The sequence below is a fragment of the Anguilla rostrata genome, chromosome 1 (assembly GCF_018555375.3).
Source record: "Anguilla rostrata isolate EN2019 chromosome 1, ASM1855537v3, whole genome shotgun sequence".
NCBI classification, from domain to species: domain Eukaryota; kingdom Metazoa; phylum Chordata; class Actinopteri; order Anguilliformes; family Anguillidae; genus Anguilla; species Anguilla rostrata.
This window is the reverse complement of record NC_057933.1, coordinates 30,411,611-30,438,865: the sequence shown is the minus strand read 5'-3', so window position 1 is coordinate 30,438,865 and position 27,255 is coordinate 30,411,611. Positions and strand designations below refer to the sequence as shown.

Here is a 27,255-nt window from a genome sequence, read left to right as displayed (position 1 = left end):
GTGCACTGCAGGGTTCGATATTTATTTATTTATTTAACCTTTATTTAACCAAGTTAAAGTGATGAAGAACAAATTCTCATTTACACCACTGACTTTGCCATGAAGGCATGCGTCAATCAAAACATACAAACATTGCTTAAAAAACCAACGGTACATTTACAGAGATAAAACAAAAAATAAAAAGATAGAAAATTGCATTAAGTTAGCCACAGAGCAGTCAGCAGTAGCAAAGAGATGGGGGTTAGCATGTGCAGTTATCAGTAAATGTGTTTTGTTAAAAGTATTTTAAAGGAGGATAAGCGTGTGTTAAGATTTGGGAGTTTGAGAATGGATTGTAGAGTGTTCCAATCATGTGCAGCTGAGAAACGAAAAGAATTTTGACCAAACACTCGACCAAAGGAATTGCGACCAAACATACCCATGGCTCACACTCGATATACCACTCCCTCCTTCCCTTTCTCTTTCTTCCGCTCTGTTTCTTCCTGTCTCTCTCCCTCTCTTTCTCTCTCCCCGTCTCTCTCTCTCTCCTCCCCTCCCCTCCCCTCCCCCCCCCCCCCCCCCCCCCCCTTCCTCTCAGGGGGAGCCAGGCTCCATACATTTGGAGCACTAATTGAGCAGGGAGGGCTCCGCAGAGATATTTCCGTCAGCCACCCTGTGTGCGCACACGCATGTTCAGTCTCCGCTCCGCGTGCGGTACACCGCGTCCTCAGAAAGCACAAAGTGTACACACAGCTCCGGCACAGCTTCAGAGACGCTTCTGACGGTACGCCACACGTGCAGCCTATGGATCCATACTGCAGATAATACGCAAAATGTTCCAATTAAACGAATGTTTTCTGTACCTTTAGATTTATGCATGTGCACACGCGCACACACACACACATACACACAGAAAACTTGAGTTTATGAGGCACGCATGCACACGCGCACACACACACATACACACATACACACAGAAAACTTGAGTTTATGATGCACGCATGCACACACACAAACACACGTGTATAGAAAACTTGCATTTATGACGTTGTTAGGTTATCTGCTGGAGATCTGTGGAGATGACGTGCAGGAGGCAAAGTGACTGTAAACATGCACACCATCCGCTACAGTTACGCACCAAAACACCAGTTAAGAACACCAATCATTTCTGCGACCTCTCACCCTTTCCGCAGCTCTGGTTCGTACGGCTGGCCCTGCTCACCAAACTGAGCCTGTTCCAAAATGCGGAGCTGGAGTTTGAGCCCTTTGGGAACCTGGACCAACCCGACCTGTACTACGAGTACTACCCCACGGTGTACCCCGGCAGACGAGGTGAGCACCCTTATCTTCCCCAAAACCACAAGGTTCCTTCTCTGGATAAATGCCTCCGCCACCAAAACTAGAGACACAAATGGTACCTGAACTCTTTAGTTTTGGGAGGCCATTTAGTACAGGCACGTGTAAAGTAAATAGTCAGCATGAGGATGTTTCTAGAAAGTCGTCGATAGTCTTTGCAAGGATATTTTGATGTGTGGAGTGTCCAAGCCCATTCCTCCATGCTTTCCCTCCAGGCGCTGGAGAGTGTAGACAGTTCATGCCCACCTTTACAACTAGCATGTCTTTTGACTTTTGTTACGCAAAGGCGCACATTGAAACTGTTATTCAGGATTAAATTCATCACCGTTTTTACATTTCCGCGAATAACGATGGTGGCCTTTTCTGTTGGGATCTACGGAGGCGGAGCACGGGAATCAGAAAGTCAGCAGCGCCCTCTCAGCGTCAGTTATCCAGCCCCTAGCACGAACGCTCACTATCGCTATTAAAAAAATAAAACGATAGGCGTTAACGCGCTCCTGCAGCTGAGCAAGAGCGCCCGGCGCTTCTGAATTCGTCATGAGGCCGTTTTGAGGAAGCGCTTCCGAGCAAGACGCAACGGGAGTTACGGCCGGCGACGCTTCGGAACACGACCCGGCTACGAAGAATTAATAACCGAACTAGTCACGCGCCCCATGGGCCGGAATCAAAACGCTCGCCGCGTCTGCGCCGACTGCGGCGGGAGCGGTCCCCGCAGGGCGGCGCGTGATTGGCCCTAGCGTCGGCCGGGGAGGCGGGGCTCCGGTCGGCGGGGGGTGTGTCCCGCCTCGGCGAGCAACAGCGCCTCCTTTGGTCGGCACCGGCACTGGCAGTGTCGGCTGTGCGGTCCTACGACGCGGCGGCCCCGCGGCTCAGACGGCGGGCTGTAGGAGCCTGCACGTGCTCGGGAGGGAGGGCGTGGCCTCGCGCGCCGCCTGATGACCTCATGGGCGGTGGTCAGACCTATTCCCACTGCCTAGAATCCCAAACTTGAATGAAACAAGAGGTGAAGGAACGAAAGTGAATAAAAATAAAATGCAATGTGGATTTTTTTTGCTTGGACCTCTTATTCTATTATATGATTTGCAAAAAAGCAAGTAAACATTGCGGAGGGAGGTGTGAAAGGATTGCCAGTTGTGGAGAACAGTGAAACAGTAGCTTATTTCGCTAAGCGTAATGTGACTGACATTGATGGAGACAGACATGCAGGCAGTACAGCTGCTGTGGAGCTACATGTGAGACTCCTCAAAGGGTTTCCCTTCCCTTGAATCCAGGCATTCTGCAGGGTGTTTTAGACCCTCACCCCTCCCTCCCTCATCTCCCATAAAATCCCCCAAATTAATTTCTGGGCAATCCTACTGGCCTTTTTGACCAGATGGCCACAATCCATGTCAAATTTATTTATTAATTTATTTATTAATTTATTAATTCAGTTGAGGTATTTAGCTACAACAGACACAGGAGATCTACAGGGCTGGTTGTCTGTCAGATTTACTTACTTTAAGTTTCAGATTTATAAAAGCAATGTTTGTAGTGTTTATATTCCATATTCCAGAGGGTTACTTAGAATAATTCCAGCTTTGAAACTGGGTTAGAATAATGACTGGATTATATAACCGTACGTGTAGGCGTGGTGTATTGCCGGCTAACCCGTAACTGGGCGGTTTGCATGCCCGCCATCACAATTATGTAGAATTATGGAATAACACAGAATTATGAACTGTACCTCGAACCCTGAAATCTCTCAAGGTCCCTCCAGCACAGAGGCCGCAGCTGCGAATGAAGCCATTTCGGCGACGGGCGGCTCTGCTTCATGTATATTCCTATTGGCTGTCGCCCTTTCTTCGCGAGCGTGTTTAGCGCGCGAGACTGATCGGCAGCCCATTAACGCCGCCTGCGCTTTGCGTGCGGCGCGGCGCCATTTGAAGTTCGGAAATGTCGTCGCGTCTCCCGCTGGGCCCTTTTGATCAGCCGCGCCTCCAGACAGACCCGAGCTCTCTGAGAAATCAAAGTCAGAATCTCCCGAAAAAAGAAAAGAAAAGGAGCGAGACGAGGGCGGCTTCAGAAGTCGGGACCCGCGAGGAAATTATCGTTAGGGATGAGCTTGCTTGCTGGATTCTTGCTTGCTGAACAAGCTTACTCTACAGGGTTGGAGTCCTGATCGATGTGGTCACTTCTGGCACTACGATCCTTACTTCACTCTAGTGTTTCTTTTGCACCTCTACATCATGAACCTATGCACTTGTTGTACGTCGCTCTGGATAAGAGCGTCTGCTAAATGCCTATAATGTGATGTAATGTAATGAGCTGCAGCGGCACTGCCGAATTTAAGGCGACCTGCCAAGACTCCCGGATACCCGTACGTCCGTTAGGGCAGTGTTTCTCAACCCTGGTCCCGGGGACCCACTGCCCTGCATGTTTTAGATGTCTCCCTGCTCCAACACACCCGATTCAAATGAATGGGTCGTCGTCGAGCTCTGCAGAAGCCTGATAACGACCCGCTCATTTGAATCAGGTGTGTTGGAGCAGGGAGACATCTGGTAAATGGTAAATGGACTGCATTTGTACAGCGCTTTTATCCAAAGCGCTTTACAATTGATGCCAGACAGTTTGCTCATTCGCCAGAGCAGTTAGGGGTTAGGGGTTAGGTGTCTTGCTCAAGGACACTTCAACACGCCCAGGGCGGGGTTTGAACCGGCAACCCTCCGACTGCCAGACAATCGCTCTTACCTCCTGAGCTATGTCGCCCCTAAACATCTAAAACATGCAGGGCAGTGGGTCCCCGGGACCGGGGTTGAGAAACACTGCGTTAGGGTATCCTGGAAATGGCTACGGTGCTGGATCACCGCACAGTGAACGTGCCAGTTTGTTTATTGGTTTGAAGAATTTCAGCCGGTTTAAAGCAACGGTTTCAAAGGCGCTAGCCGCTTTGAGCGCTTGTTGATTTAGTCGCGGCCTCGCCGCTGGCCGGATCAGCGAACGGAGAGGGCTGGAGCCCGTTACGCGGATAATGGCAGAACCTCTCGCTCGCGTCTTGACTCCAGCCAGCCAGCCAGCCAGAGGTGAAAGGTCGTTCACGGGGGGGTGGCGGTTTCTTCTTATTTCGGCGGCGTCGAGCTCGGGCCTGCGTAACAAAGAAGCCCCCTCTGCGCTCGACGGCTCCGAAGAGTCGCGCTTCAAAGGGTGGCGGGATCAAAGCCCGGAGAGAGGCGGCCGTCTGGCGGGTTTGCCTGCACGGGGCAGTCCTTAAATGTGCGGGTGGGAGAGACGGCGGGGGCATCCGGGCGGGGGGGGGGGGGGGGTGTCGCCAGCTTCCCTGTGGCACGGAACGGGCTTGCGGGCTCCGAATCCCCCTTCCGTACCGGTTCCGGTTGTGACTGTCCCTCCGTTTCAGGCTCGATGGTCCCGTTCTCCATGCGGGTTCTGCACGCGGAGCTGCCCCAGTACCTGGGCAAGGCCCAGGAGTCCCTGGACCGGCTCCACGGCATGAAGATCGTGTGTCAGACGGTGAGCGCGCCACCACCCCACGAAATCCCACACCACCCTGCCCTGATCAACTTATAAACGTCCCACACGCAGTTCTTGTTAGCCCCTCTAAACCCTTTCCATTTTCAGCTAATTTGCTCTTTGACAAATGTCAAACGCTCAATCAATGTACTGATTTGGGAATGTAAATCAATCTGAATACGTAATTTGTTATATATTTGTTTTCCATTTAATGTTATGTGATGTCTAACCTATTCAGTGAAGCACTCTTGGCTGCAGATTCATTGTATGGAAGTTGGCTCCGGTTGTAAGAGTTGTCCTTTTCTATGGTTGGTCATTCTATCCCTGCTGTATATTCTTCAGGTCGCTCTGAATAAAGGCGTCTGTTAAGTGTATGTAATGTACTGTAACGTATTGAGTTTTAAGTGTCTGTTCATCATACAGATACTGGATAACCTGGAGCAGGGCATGGCAGAGGATGGAAGCATGATTAATATAACCCAAGAGAACAGGCAAGGTATGGCACATACACCTGTTTGGAGCTCTGTTGAGACATCACAGTCACGGCATTAGTTACAGTTACAGCAAAAACAGCATTAGCTCTTAATGACCATGGTGACCTGTCCGATTTCAACGTGTTCAGCACCCTGGCATTGCCCCATTCTCCATATTCTGCACGAATATGGAGAATGACACATGGTTATGGAGAATGACACATGGTTTTGGAGAATGACACGTGTAGCCATTCAGAGAATACTTTTTCCATGAGAAATTGGCTACTTCGAGGAAACTTAGCTATGACACACTGTGACACGCGAATGCCAAACTGGAATTGAGTGGCTCCATTAGTCTAAATTGCTTTATTGGTTGAAATTACTTCTGGTTAAACACCAATGTGTCGATGCACCACAGTGTGGTTTGACCCCATATTAATAAGCCCCTGGTGTACCACTAATGGCTGACCCATTCACACTTTGGATTTGTGTCTTCCGTTCTATCAGTTGTCACCTCCATAGAAAATGAACGCATTTAATCTAAGTTACATTTTAGCAGGGTTTTTCTGCAGAAGGGCATTGTATGCTCTTTGGAGGAGTGTATTACATTAGTGACTGGTATGCCTGCAGTTTATTTTTCTAAGAAAAGCGTGTCTGTTGCGTTCGTCTTTCAAGGTTAGGTCTTCTAATGGCCTTATAGAAAGGGCAGATTGTGCTGGGAGAGGAAAGGATTGCTTTGGCTATAAGTTGGAATGCTTTCACGGATACAGTACACTTAAAGAATAGTTAACTCTTAGGTGTTTATGAGGAAGAAGGCTCCTGCAGTACAAAGGGGCCATAAATTAGTATCGCTTCAGCTTCAATGCAAGGCGTGTTGTAATTAAAAGATAGTGTGCTCTATCCATTATGGGCAGTATGTAAAATTTAGTGTGTGTCACAGCTATCTCACTCTTGACAGAACCCTGCAACAAACCAAATTCATGGGTTTATGACATGACATTAATTTAATTCTTTTCACACACACGCACACACACACACACACACTCAGACACACACACACACACACACACACGCACGCACAGACACACGCACAGACACACGCACGCGCACACACACACACACACACACACACACACACACATGCACGCACAACCACAACAGACACAGACACACAGACACACGCACACACACACACACACACACACTCACACACACAGGCAGAAGTGCAGTTAAGCGGCTTCGGAGCTGAGCTAGTAACTCCGAAGTTGCATATTCACTTCCTGAATGCATTTGCACTCTTGAGCGAGGAACTCGCTTTATTTTAGTAAATAAAATAAAAATGAAACTTGTAAAATGCATTTAAAAAGCCATGTTTACACCCCCCCCATTCACACAGCCAGCGAGCGATTTGGTCGACCAGTTGCCGAAGTCCATTCGTTTTCTGTGAAGCTGAGAGACAGCCAGCAACCCGAGCAACTGGGCAACTGAGTGACTGAAGTTAAAGCCAGATAAATGTTGCCCACTGTTCATTTGTTCTCAGGCAGCACCCATCAACACTCAATCAGAGCTTCAGGCTTCCTGTATCTCCAAACGATATGATACCAATTTGTGAATAATTGGTCTGCCTAGTTTACTCAGTGCCTAAAAAATGGAGGAACAGCTCATTATGGTTCAATAAAACGTTGTATTGTACGTTTTTTTTAAAGAGTACAGGGACAGGCGTCTAAAAAAATTATGCTTGGACGGCAGTTTCGACTGCCGTTGGTATGGACAGTAAAGTTTTTGAGTATTTTTTTGAGCGAATAAAATGTTAATATGACAATGACACAAGATATATGATAGGTTTAGCTATGGCAGTCTATAACTGTAGAAACTTAAATAATAATCTATGGTAAATATGTGTCTTTGTTGTATTGTATATTGCCATTTTTTCACTTGATCAAAAAATTTTGATACAAAAATTTGTATCTTCGCTAGCTGACTTGAAGGACACAACGAGAATCTCTTGCCCCACCCTCAGCATACACTTGAGCAACCCATCAACCGAGTTAAAATAAATGCCACCTGAACACCCCTCTTCCAGCCCATGAGGCAAGCCCAGTGGGCAGAGCACCGTTTGTCAGTGGCAGCTGTCTCAGGAAAACCTGCCAATGGGCAACAGCCATGCGCTGTGCTGAGGCGGAGCCAGAGCCCACCCCCTCCCCTCCCCTCCCCTGCTCTCCATTGCACTGGGGGAAATGGCCTGGCTGACCCCCCCCCCCCCAAACCCAAACCAACCCAGGTCCTGGCAGCCGATGGGGCCGAGAGGCTAATGAAGGGACCTCCTGCGGTTCAGTGTCCCCGCGGAGCAGAGAACATCTAACCTCCATTGCTCCTGAACAGCAGGGAAGCTAGCATGAATTCAGAGCAGAGCATCTCTGCTCGTCTCCCCTCTTTCTCTCTCTCTCTCTCTCTCTCCTCCAACGCCCGCCAATCTGCAGGTATGCCTTATATACAGTTCTCCAGCTTCCCGTGGGCCATCTCCTTGATCCCAAATCTCTGCCCGCCCCCTCTTGCTCCTCACAGCCAGTTAATTAAAATAAAGAATGTGTTCACATTTTCTCCTTACATTTTCTTTGCCTTTATGGAATCTAATTTCACACACGGTGCTTGTCCGGAAAGTTCCTTGGCGTCGGCGGAAAAGTGGAACCGACCGCAGTCACTATCGAGCGTGTGCAGTCGGTCGTCGTGGAGACCGATGCTCCGCCCCGCGAAACCCGGCCCCCCTCGAAGCGTCGTCAGGCAATTTGGACCAAAAAAAACAAAAAGCGAATGTCAAACAAGATCGCTTCTTCCCTTTTCAAATTTACATTTTCTCTTCCCCGAATAAGAGAAGAGACGGGTGGCGTACGAGGCCGCTTGGCGCGAGCTGAATAAACGAGCGGAAGAGTCGCAGTCTCTCTCTCTCTCTCTCTCTCTTTCTCTCTGTAATTCCTTTTCTCAGACAGATAATTGATGGTTGGGAAAAAGAAAAGGGTGGGCGGGTATCGGCTGGTGGCAGTTTTTGTGGGGGGGGGTGGGGTGCGGGGGGTGGGTGCGGGACTGCAATTTGCCGGCACGGTTTTCACAAGCGGCTCTTGTTTCTTGCAGCTTCTATTCAGCTGTGGAGGTCGCGTCTGTGCCGGGTGATGTACTCCATGGCAAACTGTCTGCTAATGATGAAGGTACGTGGGCGGCGGCAAGCCGCGGAGAGCTACCATACTTCCCGGTGTACGCGGGCCCCGGTTTTATGGACGTGAGGAACACCCTAAGCTGTAGAGGAGAAGGAAAGGGAAGGGGGGGGGTGGGGGGGTGCGGCATGCAGAAAAACAAAGCTAATTAAGAGAAAAGAGGAGGAAGGGGGGGATATCAAAACTAATCTGCTGGAGAGAGCCCGTTTGCCGACGGAACGAGTCAGCGTTTCTGCAAAATTAACATTTAATCGCTTAATAAGCACCGGGGTTTCCTCATCATACACGACGCCTAACCTCAATGCCACAGACAAGGGAGCGCCTGCAAACCCCTTCAAAAGCACACCGTTTACGTACAGACAAACAGTGAACAGGCACCACTCTACTTGAAGCTGGTGTTCATAGTGCGCGAGTGCTGAACAAAGTCCAGAAGCCTTGTCGTAACCATACATGATCATTATGACCACCTTATGACAGCTACGAATACAAAAAACATAAGTGTTTTAACATTTTACAAGTCCCTTGAAAACCACTTACTTTATGCCCATACAGTGAGCTAAAACTGAATATAAGGTTGTGATGTTTATGTACGCTAATGAAAGAAGAGCATAGTGCATTACGTAACAGTTAAAGAAAAGTCTCATTTCAAAAAAAGGTGTCACCTGAAGTTAACTGGTATTTCCCTTCGGCCCTCAAACCAGCCCCATCTCTGCCTTGGAATGCTAGGTAAAATGAGTCGGTGAGTGTTTGGAATGAGAGCCAAATAAGGTGGCATATTAGCCAATGGTCGTACCTGTGTTTCCACAACTGTTAGCGTCCTAGAGGTAAAATTTGCAGTATTTGTTTATTTTCATCAGTCCAGAGTTGAGCTCTATTCCGTTTCAGGTCAGTCAACTCAGACAGTCAATTGAAATGTAATTAATTTTTTTTTAAAAATCTTCATGAGACATTGTGGACATTTTTCAGTTTGTGAATTGACTGACCCGAATGGTTTTATTTCTGAATTGACCCCAAACACTGCATAAAATCAAAATAAATGTATAATATAAAATGATGCCTGTTCACTGTTTGTATGTAAATGGTACGCTTTGAAGGAGGGAAAGGCTGAGGGATTTGTGGGCATTCCCTTGTCTTCGGCATTGCGGTTGGGAGTTGTGTATGAGGGGGATGCCAAGAACAGGCAATTCAGCCTCCCTGGGGTTGCCATTTTTTCACCGGTTGAGAGCAGGGATTCTCATTTGCTGGGTTTTTTTTTTTCACCTTAAAATGAGCAACAAATGTAGACCCAAGAAACCAAGTGAAGAGAGTTAACTGTGCGCTCAACTGGTTCCTCGGACAAATAATTGTTGAGTAACAATGAAAATCGGCAGACCCTTCAGCTTTCGAGGGCCAGCGTTGGTCAGCCCAGTCTCTAACAGGCTGTGGATCTCTGCAGTCTTCGCTCATTTCTGTAGTGCAGAAGTGGAGCTTGCAAACAAATTGTACAGGCGATGGTAAACAATCACCTCTGAGCCGGTTGTACTGACATTCAGATGAACCATTGTCTCCGTTTACACTTGGCTAATAATAAGAGAGCTGCACTCAAGACCTGTCTGAGCCTCTGTTCTCCTCATATGCAACTTTTGGTCTAGTCTCATTCATTACAGCACAGAGTCCAGTAGGGTGAATTCTCATACTAGTCCATCTCTTCTTTTCTTTTTTTTGTGCAAGATGGTTGCCTGTGTCTGTGCAGTGAGCTGCAGTGCCCTCTCGTGTTAAAAGGGGATTACAGCAACAAGTATTTTGCACATGTCGTGTGGTACATTTTGTACCGAAATGTACAGAATACAGTAACGTGGGAAAGAACGTACACCCTTTGTCAGTTCCAAGGTTTTACATGTTAGGACATAACTATAAACCCTCATCTGGTCCTCACCAAGTGCTAACAGTAGATAAATCTAACCTAATGTGACACATAATTTACCATTATTTATTTAACCATATTGCGATGTTCTTTTTGAGAATGGGTTTTCTCCTGGTACCTTTCCATGAAAGCTATATTCAGTTTTTTCCTAATGGTGGAATCATGAACTCTCATAGTTAGTATGTTGACAGTCGTCTGTAGATCCCTTGATGTAACTTAAAGGTTCTCTGTAATTTCTTGGAGCATCATACAGTCTGATCTTGGGGTGAATCTGCTGGGACCAGGGGTGGCAAATCCTGCTTCAGGAAGTAAAAGTCCTCCCAGTATTTTGTTCTAGTCACCTGGATTTGCTTCTTAGTGCAATTCTTCAGCCAGGAGGTAGAAATAATTAGTGAAATCTGCTATCTTGAGTTCACAGACGGAAGAAATACATGGCAGGACTTTTATTTTCTGACCCCTAGACTTTCTACTCCTGGCTGGCATGCCCACTCGTGGTCAGATTGGCAACTGTCTTGAATGTTCTCTGTTTGTAGATGATCTTTCTCACTGTGCAGTGATTCATTTTATATGGTCTGCAAATGGCTTTATAACCCTTCCCAGACTGATGAGCAAGAATGTTAGCTTCTCTGAGATCATCACAGGTAGCTTTTGTCCTTAGTATGTTGTGTTAAAACAAACCTGAATGCTCCAGAGGAAACTGTCAAAGTATCTGTTTTTTAGATACAGGTGGTAGCGCTTCCTGATGATCGAGTAATCATGTGCGCTTGATTAGCAACACCTGGTTCTAATTACCTTCTTAACTGATATGGAACCAGTAAGGGTGTACTTTTTCCACACGTGGCTTCTGCATGTTGGCATGATGTCATGTCTGGTTAATGGATAACACACATCATTATCTATCAGTCAGTCACATGAGGTTATATTTATATACTGTTAGGACTTGACCTGGAGAGGACTGCATGAGTGTTTGTTATGTCGCATGTAACTGAACTGAAGAACTGAAAGAGGGTATACTTTCTTTTTCATAGTACTTGATATCTCATGCATTCACATTATGGATGATTTTAAGAGGATTTCTTAAAATATATAAATGAGGTAATATTTACTCTACATATGCTAATTATTCTTATTATTCCTCTTGTGTTAATCATAATACTAATAATAATAATAATAATAATAATAATGTAGTGGCTTCATTTGTCAGAAGTCAGATTTCATTTCCAGTTTTAAACAGCCACTGATAGACGCTGCAGACTTTTGAATACGCAATCTGAGTCGAGCAAGTTCAAGCCGTACCTTTAGAGTTTGTACTCTGAAGCCCGGTTGTGGAATGGGTACAGGTGAGCAGGCAGGTAAGCGGGCAGGCAGCACTCAAGGCACTTAATCCGTGTAAATCATTCTGTACAAAGTATCAAACTAATGCAGGCCTGCTTCAAGGTATGTGCAAAAAAAAAGGCTTAAAGCAAGCAAGCTATATTCAAATGGTGAGGTGAAACAGTAAAAGAAAAACTGTTGGGTACTTGGGGAAACTTTTCTCTGTTGTCTGTGCCAGGTAAGAACTGATATGCCATCAATTAAAGTCAAATGCCCAACAACAGCCCAACGAAGTGGGCTGCCATTACCTCATATGTCCGATATCCAAAAAATAAACAATGGCTAAACCTAAATAATTTTGGAAGTTAATAGCAATTTAGTAAACTCAGATATAGCTCCTACAGTTCTCATTGCGCGTCTCGTATCTGTGATGGGCGTTGTGTGTAGGGGAGGGCACGGCGGTTTTCTGTTGGGCCATGGTGCTGTGCCTTAGTGTGAGCTGTGTGGCTGGTGGCTTAAGGTCCCCGTGCTGTCTGCCCCTTCCTCAGGACTACGTGCTGGCCGTGGAGATTTACCGCTCCATCATCCGCTACGAGCCGGAGCAGAAGCCCCAGCTGCTGAGCGGGATTGGGAGGATATTCCTGCAGGTAAAGGCAGCAAAGACCATCTTCCTCCCTCTTTTTTCCTCTCCTCTCTCCTCCTCCATCTCTCCCATCCCTCCCTTTGTACAGGTGGGTATGGCTGTGACCACCTAATTTTACTACTTCTGACTGTAACCTACCCCAGCCCATTTTATCATTTGCTCTGTTAGATTTCTCACTATATTTCTATTATTTTCTGTTACATTACATGTTAACTATTACGCTATGCTATAGGGGGGTAGGAGGATTGGCTCCCCCTATAGCTGTGTTCCTCTCCAGATTTCTCCCTATTGGGGAGTTTTTCCTCGCCACCTTCTGAGTGTTTTTCTTACCACTGAGCTTGTTTTTACCTCAATTGCTGGGGAGTTCAGGCTTGATTTTTTTTTTTTTTCCACTGTAAAGCATCTTTACAGCATCTCTGTAAAAAAAAGCGCAATACAAATAAAGATTGTATGATGGAGGACCTCATGTCTGCAAACACCATCAGCAGATCTGCAGTATGAGCTGGTTATATTTGATAGCTCCAGTTTGGATGTCTTCACTTGTGATCTGAGAGCACAGGCCACAGGTTTTAAAATTCATCTCGGAGTCAGGAAGGGGGTGTGTGTGCATGCCGTCTTTGTTCTATATGTAAGCGTGTGTACACACACACACACACACACACACACACACACACAGAGCTGCTCTTAACCAAAGTTCAAGTGAAAACAGCTCAGGACAAAAGCCCTCAGCCAGTGCCACATGCTTCATCCCTTCTCTCACTTCCTGTTACCCAAGGTGTTCCTCTCTCACTCCTGTTCTCACCATAAATGACAGCTGGAGGAGAGTATTTATAGACCGGTCTCTTTATCTCCCCCTGGCTGCTCTGAAAGCCTCACTGCTTTGGTCTCATGCCTGCATTAGATTGGGGACATTAAAACGGCAGAGAAGTACTTTGAGGACGTGGAGAAAGCGGCCCAGTCGAAGGGAGACGGACAGTGCCTGAACACCTTCGTTCTGATGAACAGGTAATTCACAGATAAGTGTCGAAATGACTGCCACATACGTGAAAACAGAAGCTCCCTTTAAACTTAGTGATTCACCTGACATGTAGAGAGAGAAGGAGATACATTTTCATAGCACTGTATGTAAAATCTATTTGCCACCTTTCTGATTTCCTCAATTATTGCATATTTGTCACGGTGAATGGGTTTAGATCTTTGGGCAAAATGTATTGTGTAATGTATTGGGACAAAAGTAACTGGAGTGAACACAAAACACATTTTTTAGATTATTATTTAATTTTTTAATGAAAAGTTATCAAACACCCATATCACCCATGTGAAAAAGTTCAACTATTCAGATGTGAGCTTGCTTTTGTGTTTTGGATCATTATCTTGCTGCATAACCCAATTACATTTCAGCTTTGGGCAAATGATCAGCATTCTCCTTAAGAATTTTCTGGTACAGAGCAGAATTCATGGCCCCTTCAATAATGGCAAGTCGTCCAAGTCCCAAGGCAGCAAAGCATCCCCACACCATCACACTACCACCACATTTTCCTGTTGGTATGGTGTTCTTACTGTGAAATGCTATACTTGCTTTACGCCAGACTGTGGGACCTCTGTCTTCCAAAAAGTTCCACTTTTGACTCATCTGTCCATAGAACATTATCCAAAAAGGCTTGGGGATCAGCCTGGTGTTTTTTTTTTTTTTTTTGCAAATGTGAGACGAGCAATGATGTTTATCTTGGTTAGCAGTGGTTTAGCCTTGCTATTCTCCCATGAATGCCATTTTTTCCCAGTCTCTTTTTTAATGTGTAGTCATGAACACTGACCTTAGTTAAGGCCTGTAGATCTTTGGATGTTCTGGGATCTTTTTGAGGATTCACCACCGTTCTGAGTGTTCTCCATTTGGAGCGAATGGCTCTCACTGTGGTCCTAGGGCCTTCAAAATGGGTTTGTAGCCCTTTCGGGACGGATATATTTCAACTTGTTTTCTGGAATTTCCTTTGATCGTGGCAGAAACTTTGGCAGAAACTTTGTGGTGACTATTTCATTCTGATGGTATGGCTCAGTATGAGTGAGTTTTAAATTTAACAGGGCAATTACCTTTTCACATGGGTGTTTGATAATTTCAGTTATTTAATTATAAAACGTTATTTGAAAATGTCTTTTGTAATTACTCTGTTTCCCTTTGTCTAATATTACGTTTTTTGTCTAAAGACCTGAAACCATTCAGTGTGAGTGCAGTAATAGAGGAAATCAGGAAGGGGGCAAATGCTTTTTCGCGGCACTGTATATAGATGCGTCTCCACCATACAGATTGACTTTGCTGTGAATTTATTTTGCAGAGCGTTTGTATACCTCAGCCAGAACAACTACGCTGAAGCACATGCGTCCTTCTCTGACGTTCTGAAAATTGACCCAAAAAACCCTGTGGTAGGTACTCTTAATACGTTACTTAGTTCACCTTCTTTGTCCTGATGGTTATAAAGTGCTTTATTTACCCAGACCCATTTCTTGTGAAATGGAAATCATTTATTTTGACACTGCCCACTCTCAGTTTAAAAAGCAGGATTACCAGAAAACATAATACAGTGTGTGGAGTTCAGTATATTCCACCATACTTTTGTAAGTTGAAAAATAAATGCAGGCGCATCTTAGTTTTAATATAGGTTGTTCAATATAGTAACGGTACTAATGGGCCTGTTCCTGAAGTACAGATAAACAAAAACCAACAAATGACAGAGAATGTCAATACTTATACCTGTCCCTTAAAGGAAACAAAGGGCCAAATGGTCACTGCCTTAAATGAATACACACCACTGGAAAGGGGTGGGAGAATTTGACTGGATTAGGGGGTAGAGGGTGTAACACAGAGGTTTTGATCAAAAAGTGTATTTAACTGGATTTGGGGGGGAGGGTATAAACTGTGGCTCCCATGTTTTTCAATACATTGTATTATGTAGTCACAAAAATGTGAGGTAATGTTTCTATTTAAAGAGTCAAAAAACGGATAGCATGGAAGAAAACCCTGAGTTCCATGACTGTAGACAGAAAGAGGTAGAGGGGTGCTGGAAAGGAGGGAACTGTTTGCTGAACAAGCCCTTTGATCAGTTTACACAGGCTCACAGTACGCAGGGTCAGCTGATCAATTGTCCCTTCTGAGGTGAGCACTTTGAACTTTTCCATTAGAGAGAGGTTCTGTCACCTGACTGTCACCCTGCTCTGAAGTCAGGGGCAGCCAGCTCCTTTGCATGACCCCGCCTCAGCGAAGGCGAAAAACTAATAATGGATTACATTTATACAGTGCTTCTCCTTTCAATGTGTACAGTGAAAGGAGGGGAGAGGAGGGGGTGGACTTTCCTGAACCACCACCAATATGTTGCACCTGCCTCCATGGGTGATGCACAGCAGCCATTTTGTACCAGATTGCTTGCCACACATTCGCTGAGGTAGTGGTGAAGTGGATTATTGAGATGGTTAAAATTGGGGGGTGACTAAGTGGCCAGTTGAGTGAGTCAAGTTATTCATTTTCCCAGACACCAGGGAACGTACTACTGTTCTCGCTGAGCACTGTGGGATCTTTAATGACCAGTTACTCAGAATCTTAGTTTAACATTTAATTCGATAGATGTACATTGTCAGGGCACTGAGGATTATGTTTTGTGCGCATGTGCAATGTATCCTCCAATAAAATAAATTGTACATGTAAGTTGTGCTGTATTTACGCTTTCCTTGCATTGTTAAAATTGTGCAGTGGCACTGCCTCATGGGTAACGCAGTCCCCACTGACTGGAAGGCACTCTGGTGTGGTGTGGCGGAAAGTTCTGGACTAAGTCGCCGTTTCCTCCTCAGGCAAGCAACAACGCGGCGGTGTGCCTGCTGTACCTGGGCAGGCTGAAGGAGTCCCTGGGGCAGCTGGAGGGCCTGGTGCAGCAGGACCCCGCGCTCTACCTACACGAGAGCGTCCTCTTCAACCTCACCACCATGTACGAGCTGGAGTCCTCCCGCAGCAATCAGAAGAAGCAGGCCCTGCTGGAGGCCGTGTCCTGCCGCGAGGGCGACAGCTTCAACACCCAGTGCCTGAAACTGGTCTAGAGCCCGCAGCTGCCGTGCACTACCTGCAGTACACACGCGAGAGAGACGAGGGCGTGTCTCCGCATCACCGATATGTAGAGGAAATGTGCACGTGTGCTTTCTCAGTCACCTAACAAAATGGCGCGTGTGTGTGACAAAAGTGTGTATAGTGCATATGGACAGACGTGGACTCATCACAGGGTGAAAACTGTACATTTCACTGTATCTTTCAGTCAGCTAATGGAGTGTTTTTGGGTGTGACTGCGTTTGTGTGGGTGTGCACGTGCATGTGCGCCTGTTGCAGGGAGAATAAATACACATTTCACTAATTCATCACGCATTTAACTAATGAAGGAGTACGTGCAGTTTCTCATCGCAAGGAGGGCAATGTACGTCTTTCTCCTTCCGATCTGATTCTTAAATGGTTTTTCAGTCATAGCTCTCTTGTAGAAGAAATGGTAGACACCAGCAAGCCGAGGTATGGACTTAAAAAGGAATGTAAAATATCTGAGTAATCTGAACCTGTACATATCTTAGTTGGGAAAACTTGTAAAATACTATTGATACCTTTCCATAATGATTTGTGTCTCAGAGGAAAAATCACTGTTTACAGATTGCATCTTACTATTGGAGTCATTAAAGCTGTACTGTACTGTGTTGCACAGTAAAATGTCCAGTGTTAATGAAACTCCAGCAGAGTCCACTCTGGCTGTGGTGTACTCAAACTCTGTAAGAGTTTATTTAACACTAAACATTTTACTGTGTGGATAATAGAAAAGGAATCTTGTTAATCCAAATAAACTTTTACTGAACTTAAAACTTTTCCCCAAGTGTGAATCCCTACATCACAGCAAAACTAAATCTGTTTGACATGAGGCACGGCATTAGCATTTTAGCCATTAGCTCAAATCTTGTGATTAGTGGGGCTTCTGTGTGGCTCATCCTGCTAAGACTCTGTTCCAGGGTCTGGTGTTGCATGTACTCTGACCCTGCAGTGTGGCACATACTTGGCAATGCCCTAGGAGGGGGGAAATGTCTCCTCGTAATCCCTTCATTATCGACTGCACACACCGACAGACCCAGCCGCACACAAAGCTCCCTCCAACGATTCAGTGTGTGAGCTCACCTGGCAGCACGAGAAGTGAGAAGCAGCAGCAGCTGACATCACGTGTTTCAGAGGAGAGAGCACATGCTCGTCTTCACTTAATTCTCTCAAACTGACAGGAGGTTCTAACGGTGAGCTCGGCTCAGGAATACAGTTCTGCATTGGCTTATTTTTTACTTTTTTCAAGTTACCTCAGAAAATCTTCACGTGTTACCTGAAATACATGCAGCTCTGGAAAAAATTGAGAACGTCACATTTTTTGAAGTAGAATCAAGGTTTACCAGATGTTGAACTGTTCCTAAGACATTGTTATTTTTATTATTTATTTATGGGCATAAACTATAGTTCACATTATTCAATATGTAACAGCACTGTATTTTTTGTATTTTAATCAGTTGTCATTCAGGACATTTATTTGCAGAAAATGACTTTTTGTTTGGAAATAAAATCAAATGTGGTCAGTAGTTCATAAAATACTTTTTTAAAAGTTAGATTTTACAGACACATAAGCTGAGGCCAAAAACACCTTGTTAATGGCAGAGGCCAGAGGATAATGGGCAGACTCATTCAAGCTAAAAGAAAGGCCACAACTGATCAAATAACAGTTGTTTACAAAAGTGATGTGTGCAGAAGGGCACCTCTGCATACACAGTGAACCTTGAACCTTGAAGCAGATGAACTACGGCAACAAAAGACCATGCCGGGTTCCACTGCTGTCAGTTAAGTACATGAAAATGAGGCTACAGTGGGCACATAGATCACCAAAACTGGACAACTGAATATTGGATAATGTTGCCTGTCTGACAAATCTCATTTTCTGCTACCAGTTTGTTACTGGAAACTTGTGAGAGCAATCACAATTCTATGTAATGCACATGCTGAAGATGGCCAATACGTTGACTTAGTTAAGTATCAGAGGATCTGTTCAACATCACTCTGTTTAACAAGAGTTGGTTGGTATGCTGTATAATAGACGAGGGCTCCTCTACTCTTGTCCAGGAGAGCTGCTAGATTTGTCTTCTGCTCCAACTAAGAAAACATTCCCACCAATCACCAGGGTCAATTCAAGGGAAAGGAAAAATATTTAGGCTGCTTAATTAAGTTAATTTAAATTTTGGTAGATATCGAAAAAGTATCACTCATATCAGTATTGAATTACATGTATGGAAAACTTCCAAATGATACCCAGCCATAATTATGAGACGGGCAGCTGTTACTGAGATGACCTCATCAAAGCTCGCAGCATTGAACAGTTCAGGGGAACATACAAGTGGCTGGCATCACTGCACAAAGGATGTGTTTGATGACAGCCAAGGTGTGTACACATCCGTGCGTACACATCCTTGTGAGAGGTCATAGTTTGCATCACACAGAAATTTCACATTCACTCAGACGTGCATTTTATCCCAGCATACAAGCATTTCTACATAATCATATCACACAGATCTTACACAAAGCAGCGTGAAAATGATAAGGCCAGATCAACCACTGAAAGTCCTGTGCTTTATTTATTCTTTCATATCAGTAGATGGTTTTAAAGTATGCACCATTGCCAGCTCAAGCTGTAAGTATCATGGTCATTAATGCACAGAAGCAAGTTGTTTGAAGGCATTATATTGGAAGGCAAAAAATAAGATCAATGTCCTTTTCATACAGTGCATAGTGATACAGGCACAGAAGGATTTAGTATACTGTTTTTTACTTTTCATATTAAATGGTAAATTAATGGTAAATGGTCATTTTAGCGCTTTATATACATGTCCTTCATTAGACATTAGGGATCTTGTGATTCGCTTAATGGAACTCGACTGCAGCATGTTTACTCTGAGCTATGTTGCCCCAAGTTTTTTACTTTTCATATTATGCTAGTGTAACAATTATTCTGTGGCTGAAATGGTCATTGTAAAACAGACTAATTATTAAATATCTACTACTCTTGCAGTATAATAATAATGATTGCATATAATGGAAACGTATGGTTTGCTAAAGAGAGTCATATTAGATTTGTATTATATACAAATATTATTCACTGAAAATCATACATTTACCAGAAAATGAGATCTGAAACAGAATAGCCTTTTAAAAATTTACAGCCATTTAAAAAAATCTTACCAGAATAGTGTTATAAAATATTATTTTATAGCCATTTAAAAAACATAGCAGGTACTATATATCCTTGGAAAGTCAAATCATGTCAGTTTCACATATGTCTAGCGCACATTACATGATTTTAGTCAGGATTTTGTAGTTGCAGATACTTTTCAAGGTCTTAAGAGAATCTCTACAAAAAGTCTTTGCTTGATCTGTGCACGCGCCCCTGACCAACAGTCTTTTAGTGCAACATGGTCAGAGACTCACCTGAGTCTGTGTATAAAGGGCACTAGGCATAATGTGCCTAAGCAAGTAACCAAGGCAACAAGCGTGTACCTGCACCTCTCCATGCATCCTTTCTCCAGGTTACACACTATTCAGAGAGTTCACATATTTTTGCCGGACCTCAAAATGATCTGCAGGGCGGTTGTAGGCCTTCCACACCGGTTCTCCTACGAAAAGCCTCATGGCTTTTGTGTAGTTCTAGAAAACACAAAAAAATGTATATTAAATTCACTCCTAGTAATCAAGTTATAGTTCTAAATACATGGTATTTTGAAGGCAGTGGTTTCTCAATTCTGGTCCTGGATAGTATGCAGATTTTTGTTTTCAATAACCAATTCAAACCATATAAAACAGCTAAGGTGAAGAAACAGTGTAATCAGTTGCTTCACCTGATTAACTGAATGCCCATCACAATTTATCAGTTGTGGTGATCTATATAAAACAGTTTCTGTGACCACCTACAACTGTACATCTAAATCTAAGCCCCCTGGTGTCGTGTGAAGCCAAGGAAAAAACTTACGGTTTCATCCATCGTGAATCTGTGATAGATCCCTGCTGGAAGTGTTATCAGGTCTCCCTTGTTCATGGAAATCCTGATCCACTTATTGTCCTTGTCTCTGACGTCAAAGTATGCTCTTCCATCCAAAATGTACCGGACCTCGTCATCTAGGTGGAGGTGTTCTTCAAAAAACATCTTCAGCTGAAAGACATAAAGTATCCAGCAGCATTAATAATCAGTCACTGTCCTGAAGAGCACATTAAACAGATTAACCTGTCTGTTTAAAGGTGAACATGCCGGTAAAATTTCTTTAGGATTTACAATTCTGGGCCCATAGAGAGGATGGTTTGAAAAAAAATGTTTAAAAAATAAATAAATAAATAAATAAATAAAATACAGGCCATATGGGTCAAAATGCTGTAAAAAGTAGGCATTCTAAGCCACGCCCGCTAAAATTGTCAATATTGACCAATGACGCAAGATTCGTCTTTTTCCCCACAGGAAAAGTAGCTATTTTCGTGCATGGGTGCGGTCCGTGCAGGTGAGGAGGGGGGACCTCACTGCTTCATCTGTCACGAAAAACACAGTAATCTGTGGGGCACATTTTAGGGAGGAGGATTATATCCCTGGGGATATGATGGAGTTCAGGGTGGGATTTCAAAGCCAGGACGGTGTGAGACTGATTCCATCGGTTCGCTCAGCTCCTTCAGTCCTCTGCCCTGTGGACATCAGCAACATCTGCCACTGGAGCCAGCAGGAAAATGTCTCATACATTCAGCCAGCACACATTCAGCTCAAAGGAAACGTGAAATGTGTACGTTAAGTCATTGCTACTAGCAAACTGTCAAATAATGGAGTAAACGTTTAGTGAATAATATTTAGTTTTCTGTTAGCCTGGGTTGCTAGCTAAACTGACCGATCGATCAGGCATTATAGCTCACTATCATAACGTTAGCCAGAAGTCAAGACATTGTGAGTGAGGTAATTTAGCTAGGTAGCTGCAATTGTGTGACTAAAATGACAAATGTTGCTGGGATTTGTGACTGTTAATTTCATGTCAGGTCCTTGGAGAAAATGTTCAGGGACAGCACCTAGCAGCACAGTGTTTATGGAGCCAGGGCAAGTGTTTCTCACTCCTCTTGCACCGTGGTGTGTTGGACCGTGGCTCTCAGTGTAATCTGAAGCCTTTACATCGCTCGTCAGGTGACCTAGCCAAGTGTATTTTCTACAACAAATTTTGTTATTCTATAACAGGGGTGACCAATACATGATGCAATCTGATCCATTTGAAGTTTCACTTACAATATGCAATAGATAATGGTGTTTTAAATATAGACTGGGATTTTTCCTTGTCCAGATATGGTGCTGGTCTAAAACTTGTAGTCTACATGATTTACAATAACTACATACCTTACTGGAAAACGTAGACTTAGTTAAGGTAGTAACTCTGCCCAACACTAGATATCGAACTCTAGTCCTACACTCAATAAAATGTTAGCTAGACTCAAATAAATAAATAAATCCTTGGATTTACTTGATAAATAAAATGGTTGCATGCAATTAAGTATATATAACGTATTCAACTTAACCAGTTTGTCCTTGTCAACATAATAACAGTGTGTACAGCCACTGTTACACACTGTTATTTTTTTTGCGGATAGATCCCCCCCTCCCTGCCGCTGCTCGATCACGTTGTGCTGGCCATTGGAAACGTAGATCGCACGCCAAAAAAGTGTGGGCACCCCTGTTCTATAGCAAACCCCAGTGCACCTACACAATTACTATATCATATTGCAGAATGGATTGATAACTTACTAGCTAGCTAAATCATATTAATTATTGTTCTTTTTATCCTAGCAATCCAGGTATCCCCCAAGATGATCAGTGTGGGGACACAGACATAAATGATTAAGGAAATGTGATCAATCCCACTGACCAGTTCTATGCAGAGATATAAAACAATTAATTCTGCTCTGAGTGGCCAACTTGGGGCTGACACATGGAGCCCAGGGGAGGAGATGAGTCAGCCGTCTGACGAGGAGCCATCTCAGGAACTAAGGCTGTGGCCCCTCCGGTCAATCTGGTAGCTGTAGTCTGGCTGTGCTAGCTCACAGCTCTGCACTAACTAACGCATACCAGTAAGTACTTGTGCTCCTACTAAATTATTTTTCCAGTTAGCACACATCAGTTTTCGGAAGCAAATGCTCCTAAAATGGGAGCATTGTAGAGCCCTGGAGCGAGTGAGGTGCAGCCCTGGAATGTGGCGACTGCCTAACCCAGCTGCTCAAACGCAGGGTAAAAATGAGCAGCATTTGGCTGTGCACTTCACAAAGGACACCATGTGATTAAATGGCAAATTCTAAACAGAGTTAAGTAAGAGAGGGGATTCAAAACGTGTTTAAAAATGTGAGGTTTGTAAAAACAAAGGTGTAATGTCCATCATAGTAAGCAAGCATGCTGGGTGGCATTTTGGGACATAAATGTATTGCTTTTTTTTCCTCTTCTTTGTGTATTCTTTTAACTTATTCTTTAAAAAAGTATTTTCAACGATATCATTAACTGCTTACCCTCCAGAAACTCCGGTGGGTTTTTTCTAAAGCCTCAATAATGAAAATGTAAATAACAAAAGCCATCACAGGCCTAGACTTTACCTCACCTTTTCTTCATAATTAGGGAGCGTGTCCTTGTGAACAGTTATGATGTCCATGTAAGAGTAGCGCCTTTCCTCACGGATCTTCTGCAGCTCTGGGTCGGTCTCGTAAATGTCTGCATTCAGCTGGAAAATAAGAAACCGATGAATACATGCATTAAAGTAACAAGCCTTCTACGGCATATACGGAATACTTATTGAACCTGTAGGTTCCATGGACTACAAAAGACACTAAACTACAAAGCCCATATGTCCACTTCATAGTGACTCATTTAACCACGGCACCTACCACAGCTTTCCTGTTACAGAACCAGGAGAGACATCACACTCTCCACAATGACACCGTGCACTCACATAGTTTATTTACCCCTCTCGTGTTGATGTAACTCAAAGCTGCTAAGATAACTTAGTAAACTACCTTCACCATTAGCTACATTTATATTAATTTGTTTGACTGAAATAATAAATTTGGATTTATGTAAATTAAATAATGTGTAATTCTAATAATATAATTTAATTCAATTAACGTTGTCCATTTATAGTTTGATTTTTAATCAAGACTTCATGTTATTAAATTTGCGGACCCCACCGTGCGTAGTGATATCTTTCTTTGGCTGCAACGACATGGAAAGTGCGGCATGTCCCTTCATATAGAACCAATGCACAATAGTATTATTGCAGATGGATTATAATTAAATGGTTTATAATTACCTTAAGTTTTTGCGTGACAAAAATCAGGAATCCCAAAGACATAGTAATCAAATACACATTAAATGTATCAGTAACTGACCGTGTTGATGACTTCAAATTGCTTCAAGTATGGGCTATGCCACCTGATCTGCAACCAGGAGTATAACCTTTCATAAATGAACTTTTTCAAATTTGCTTTCCCCAAGTGTTCATTTGCGTTTCAAGTCCCTTGCACTAACGTCACGGCTCGTAAGTACTTAAAGAATACTTGGTTATAGGACACGTTTTCGTGTCTTCGCCAACAAGAACATTGTGATCTTGTTTATCTTCGTCATTGCAATGCTTAAAGACTTGTTCAAGCTAAAATTCCATTTAATCACCCAAGACCGTCTGGTAGGCAATTTAAGAGTTCAGTTAGGTGATATTAAAGACCGTCCTTAAACATAAGTCCCCATGTAGCATGCACTGTGGGTGCATTTTCACAAATATGCTAGCTTTATTATCTAGTATCGTATATGTCTAAGTAATGACGATAGATTTAATCCATTATTATGCTTATCTGACTAGCCAGGTTTTATAAAGCACCAATAAGTCCATTAAAGACAAACTAGCAAGCTAACGTTTACGTCACTCCTTATGAAGCAACCTCATAATAGAGCTTCTTAGTACTAGCTAATGATGACATTACCAGAATTAATCTATAGCACTCTAATTTATGAACTAACGTTAGTCAAATATTTGCATGTCTGAACAGCAGCGGATATGTCCTGCGATTATACGGGGCTGAAGCAAGTTGGTTACTGTATTCGTGATTGCAACATGACTCTATTCTACACAGGTGAAAATAACGATGAATTTCAAACGTCATATCTCATTTAAAATACAGACGGCTATTTAATACTTTGCTCATGGTTTCTTCAACACTCTTGCAACATAAAACCGAATAGTAAGTTGTAAATCCCCATGTATTTAACGCTCTAATCACTTTAGATCTCGACTGTTCTAGCGTTGTATCTTATGAAGGAATCTGTAAACGGTGATCTGGTCTTTCTAGCGCTGGCGCTCCGCTAACCCTGTCACAGTTTTGCCTTATGCCAACATTTTGCTTTTCAAATCGACAGTTGTACTACAGTGCGCATATAGTACCACATCGGCATGCGAAAATGACGTAATATTAAACTAACTTTACGAAAAGTAATTATCCAATCAACGTTTCTGTGCATAGCACGTCATGAGAATGTTGTTCGTTATTTTCGTATAATGTGTGCATGCGTTGATCCATGTCCGTTTACCCGATAAATAAACAGCTTGAAACAAGACGACACTAGTCATAAACATATCCATATATGAATTGTAAGGTTAGAACCTTATTTTTTTCTAGTGGGAACAGTAAAAGACCTTCGCCGGGTAGCCTACAAATAGACGGCACCCCCATTCAAGGCCTGCGGGAGAAGACTCGAGTCTACCGATATCGTCGCCAGTGCCGAACTCGTTTTTATGCACTCGGACACGGTGTTGTTAATTAAACACTTCGTGATATGCTCTAGCCTATATGTTTGGATGGACATGCAATTTCACACAAAGGTAGTTTACCCTAAATACGGGACAACTATATTTTTTGCCCACGTTCTTTCGGAATGTTCAATGAACGCCACAAGGGAGCGGCGTTGGCCATGTGTCCGACTATGGGCAACCTGACGATACAATAACAAATAATTCCTACATTAAATTTAGCTAATAATAGCAAACGCTTTGTCATGAAAAAAGTAAGTTCGTTACGGTAATGAATGCATTAACATTTCTGCTTTAGCTTTTAGCCTGCATGAAAAATACATGATTAAGTTGCTAATAAGTTACTATAGCAGCCAGCAAGCATCTGACTCACCTACCTTCCAATGGAGAACTCCTAATTGTTTTAATTCCTCCAAAGACACTGGTTTGTTTGGGTTGCACTTGTGCGGCAGCCTTTGATCTTCGTCAGATTCGTCTAAATACCAGGCCTCCATGATGATTGTTATAGCAGGCAATATTGTTGAGCAGTGTGAAGCTAGCGACAGTAAGGACTTTCGAGCGGGTCTAAGAATTTCAAAATAAAAGTCCGACGATAAAACTACTGTTACGTTCAACAAAATGAAATTAATTAAGGACAAATCGGACTGCAGTTGTCCTAAAATATGAACTATTCGTTTTCTATTTGTACAATATTAAAACAACTTCAGTTTTAAACACAGACATTGTAAAACTATTCACAACACTAATATTAATTACAAACAAATCTGTCTTCATTTTTTCTATTTTTTCCCCTACATTTTTAACAATGACAATGCAAAAATTTAAAAAGAGAATTGAAGATACACCCAAATACACCCATTACTTTTAATTATTATTGCTATATCTAATACAATATTACATCAGTACATGAGTTTAATTGAATGGTAAGGCAAGAATGAGTAATTTAAAATACATTACTTCAACATTGTGTGCTACCTTGTAACATCAACTATGCACTGCTGCCTCCCCTGGACATGTTGTCTCAATGATATCGGGGTGTTTTGAATACCTTGGACCTTCCACTCTTCAGATATGGTGTCACTTATATCAAATAAGCGTCATAGATAATGTGGCTGGGGTTTGAACATGCAGTACATAGGCAAATTTCATTCAATTAAATTTTTAATCGCTATAGATATTTTACAATCAATGATTTTTTAAAAGTCAATAGGATTTTAACATTGGGCTGTGACGTCACGAACCCGACGCCCCCTGGAGGCAATTTGACTTACAAACTCAGTTTTTTACAATCTCTGTCTAAAACCGTTTCGCCTCGTTGCGAATCATTGATCTGAACTGGCCTTAACGTTACCGTTATTTACATTGCCACGGAGTTCATCAATATATTATAATGATCGGAATAAAGCCGGGGTATGTGGAGCAGAGCCGGGTCTGATTTCTGACGTCATGCAGGAGAAAACTAAATAAAAGTATGGATTAGCATTGTTATTATTTTATTACGTTTCCTCATAGCCTATGTTCCTTCAGCCTTTATGCCCTTTTTGATGAAATCCCCTTTGTTTTTGTTTTATTCTTCTTCTTCTGATTGCTAATTTAACACCGAGCTCAGCTTTATTCTCGAACAGTTTAGCTAGCAAAACCAGGAACACCAGGGGTAACATTTTGCAAGGCAGTTGTTTCAAAATACCACACAACAATCATTCACGAAAAAGACTGCTTATTGTGCACGAGCCACAGCGAATCCCGCAAATTCTTCTCTGCAGTGTAAAGATGTTCATACCGGGCAAAAGGTGGATAAAGAACGTTTGCAGAAATTGATCATCACTAATTCTACCCCAGGTTTGCTACGGCATTTTAACCCGGCTCGGCAGTGTAAAGACATCTTGAGTTAGCCTAATGTTAGACAACGAATGAGTATGTACATAACGTTACTTTTATAACAACCGTTTTTTATTCAGTAAATAGTAAGTGTTATAGTTGGCG

At 43.3% G+C, this 27,255-nt stretch overlaps 2 protein-coding genes across 5 annotated transcripts in view; one reads left to right on the top strand and one right to left on the bottom strand.

Annotated features, from left to right (window-relative positions):
• trappc12 (trafficking protein particle complex subunit 12) overlaps window positions 1–17,259 on the top strand; it is a 33,972-nt gene extending 16,713 nt beyond the window's left edge. The window contains exons 5-13 of one of the 2 annotated variants that reach the window (XM_064334111.1): window positions 1,173–1,311; window positions 4,727–4,839; window positions 5,263–5,335; window positions 8,442–8,515; window positions 12,287–12,385; window positions 13,283–13,386; window positions 14,712–14,799; window positions 15,478–15,529; window positions 16,219–16,442. In XM_064334111.1, coding sequence (XP_064190181.1) covers window positions 1,173–1,311; window positions 4,727–4,839; window positions 5,263–5,335; window positions 8,442–8,515; window positions 12,287–12,385; window positions 13,283–13,386; window positions 14,712–14,799; window positions 15,478–15,528 — 741 coding nt within the window. In that variant the 3' untranslated portion in view covers window position 15,529; window positions 16,219–16,442. Of the gene's footprint in view, window positions 1–1,172; window positions 1,312–4,726; window positions 4,840–5,262; window positions 5,336–8,441; window positions 8,516–12,286; window positions 12,386–13,282; window positions 13,387–14,711; window positions 14,800–15,477; window positions 15,530–16,218 lie in introns of both variants that reach the window. The other variant, XM_064334102.1, reaches the window with a different exon arrangement.
• Window positions 17,260–19,382: 2,123 nt separating this feature from the next.
• adi1 (acireductone dioxygenase 1) lies at window positions 19,383–26,313 on the bottom strand. 3 transcript variants are annotated; one of them, XM_064334124.1, is made up of 5 exons: window positions 26,230–26,313; window positions 25,650–25,836; window positions 23,077–23,196; window positions 20,442–20,621; window positions 19,383–20,119 (listed from the first exon to the last, which is right to left on the bottom strand). In XM_064334124.1, the coding sequence occupies exons 1-5, from the start codon at window positions 26,235–26,237 to the stop codon at window positions 20,003–20,005; spliced, it is 612 nt and encodes a 203-aa protein (XP_064190194.1). In that variant the 5' UTR covers window positions 26,238–26,313; the 3' UTR covers window positions 19,383–20,002. The 3 variants fall into 3 exon arrangements, with proteins under 3 accessions (XP_064190194.1, XP_064190200.1, XP_064190208.1); XM_064334130.1 differs by having other exon boundaries at window positions 26,248–26,306; XM_064334138.1 differs by lacking the exon at window positions 26,230–26,313 and having other exon boundaries at window positions 25,650–25,850.
• Window positions 26,314–27,255: the final 942 nt, after the last annotated feature.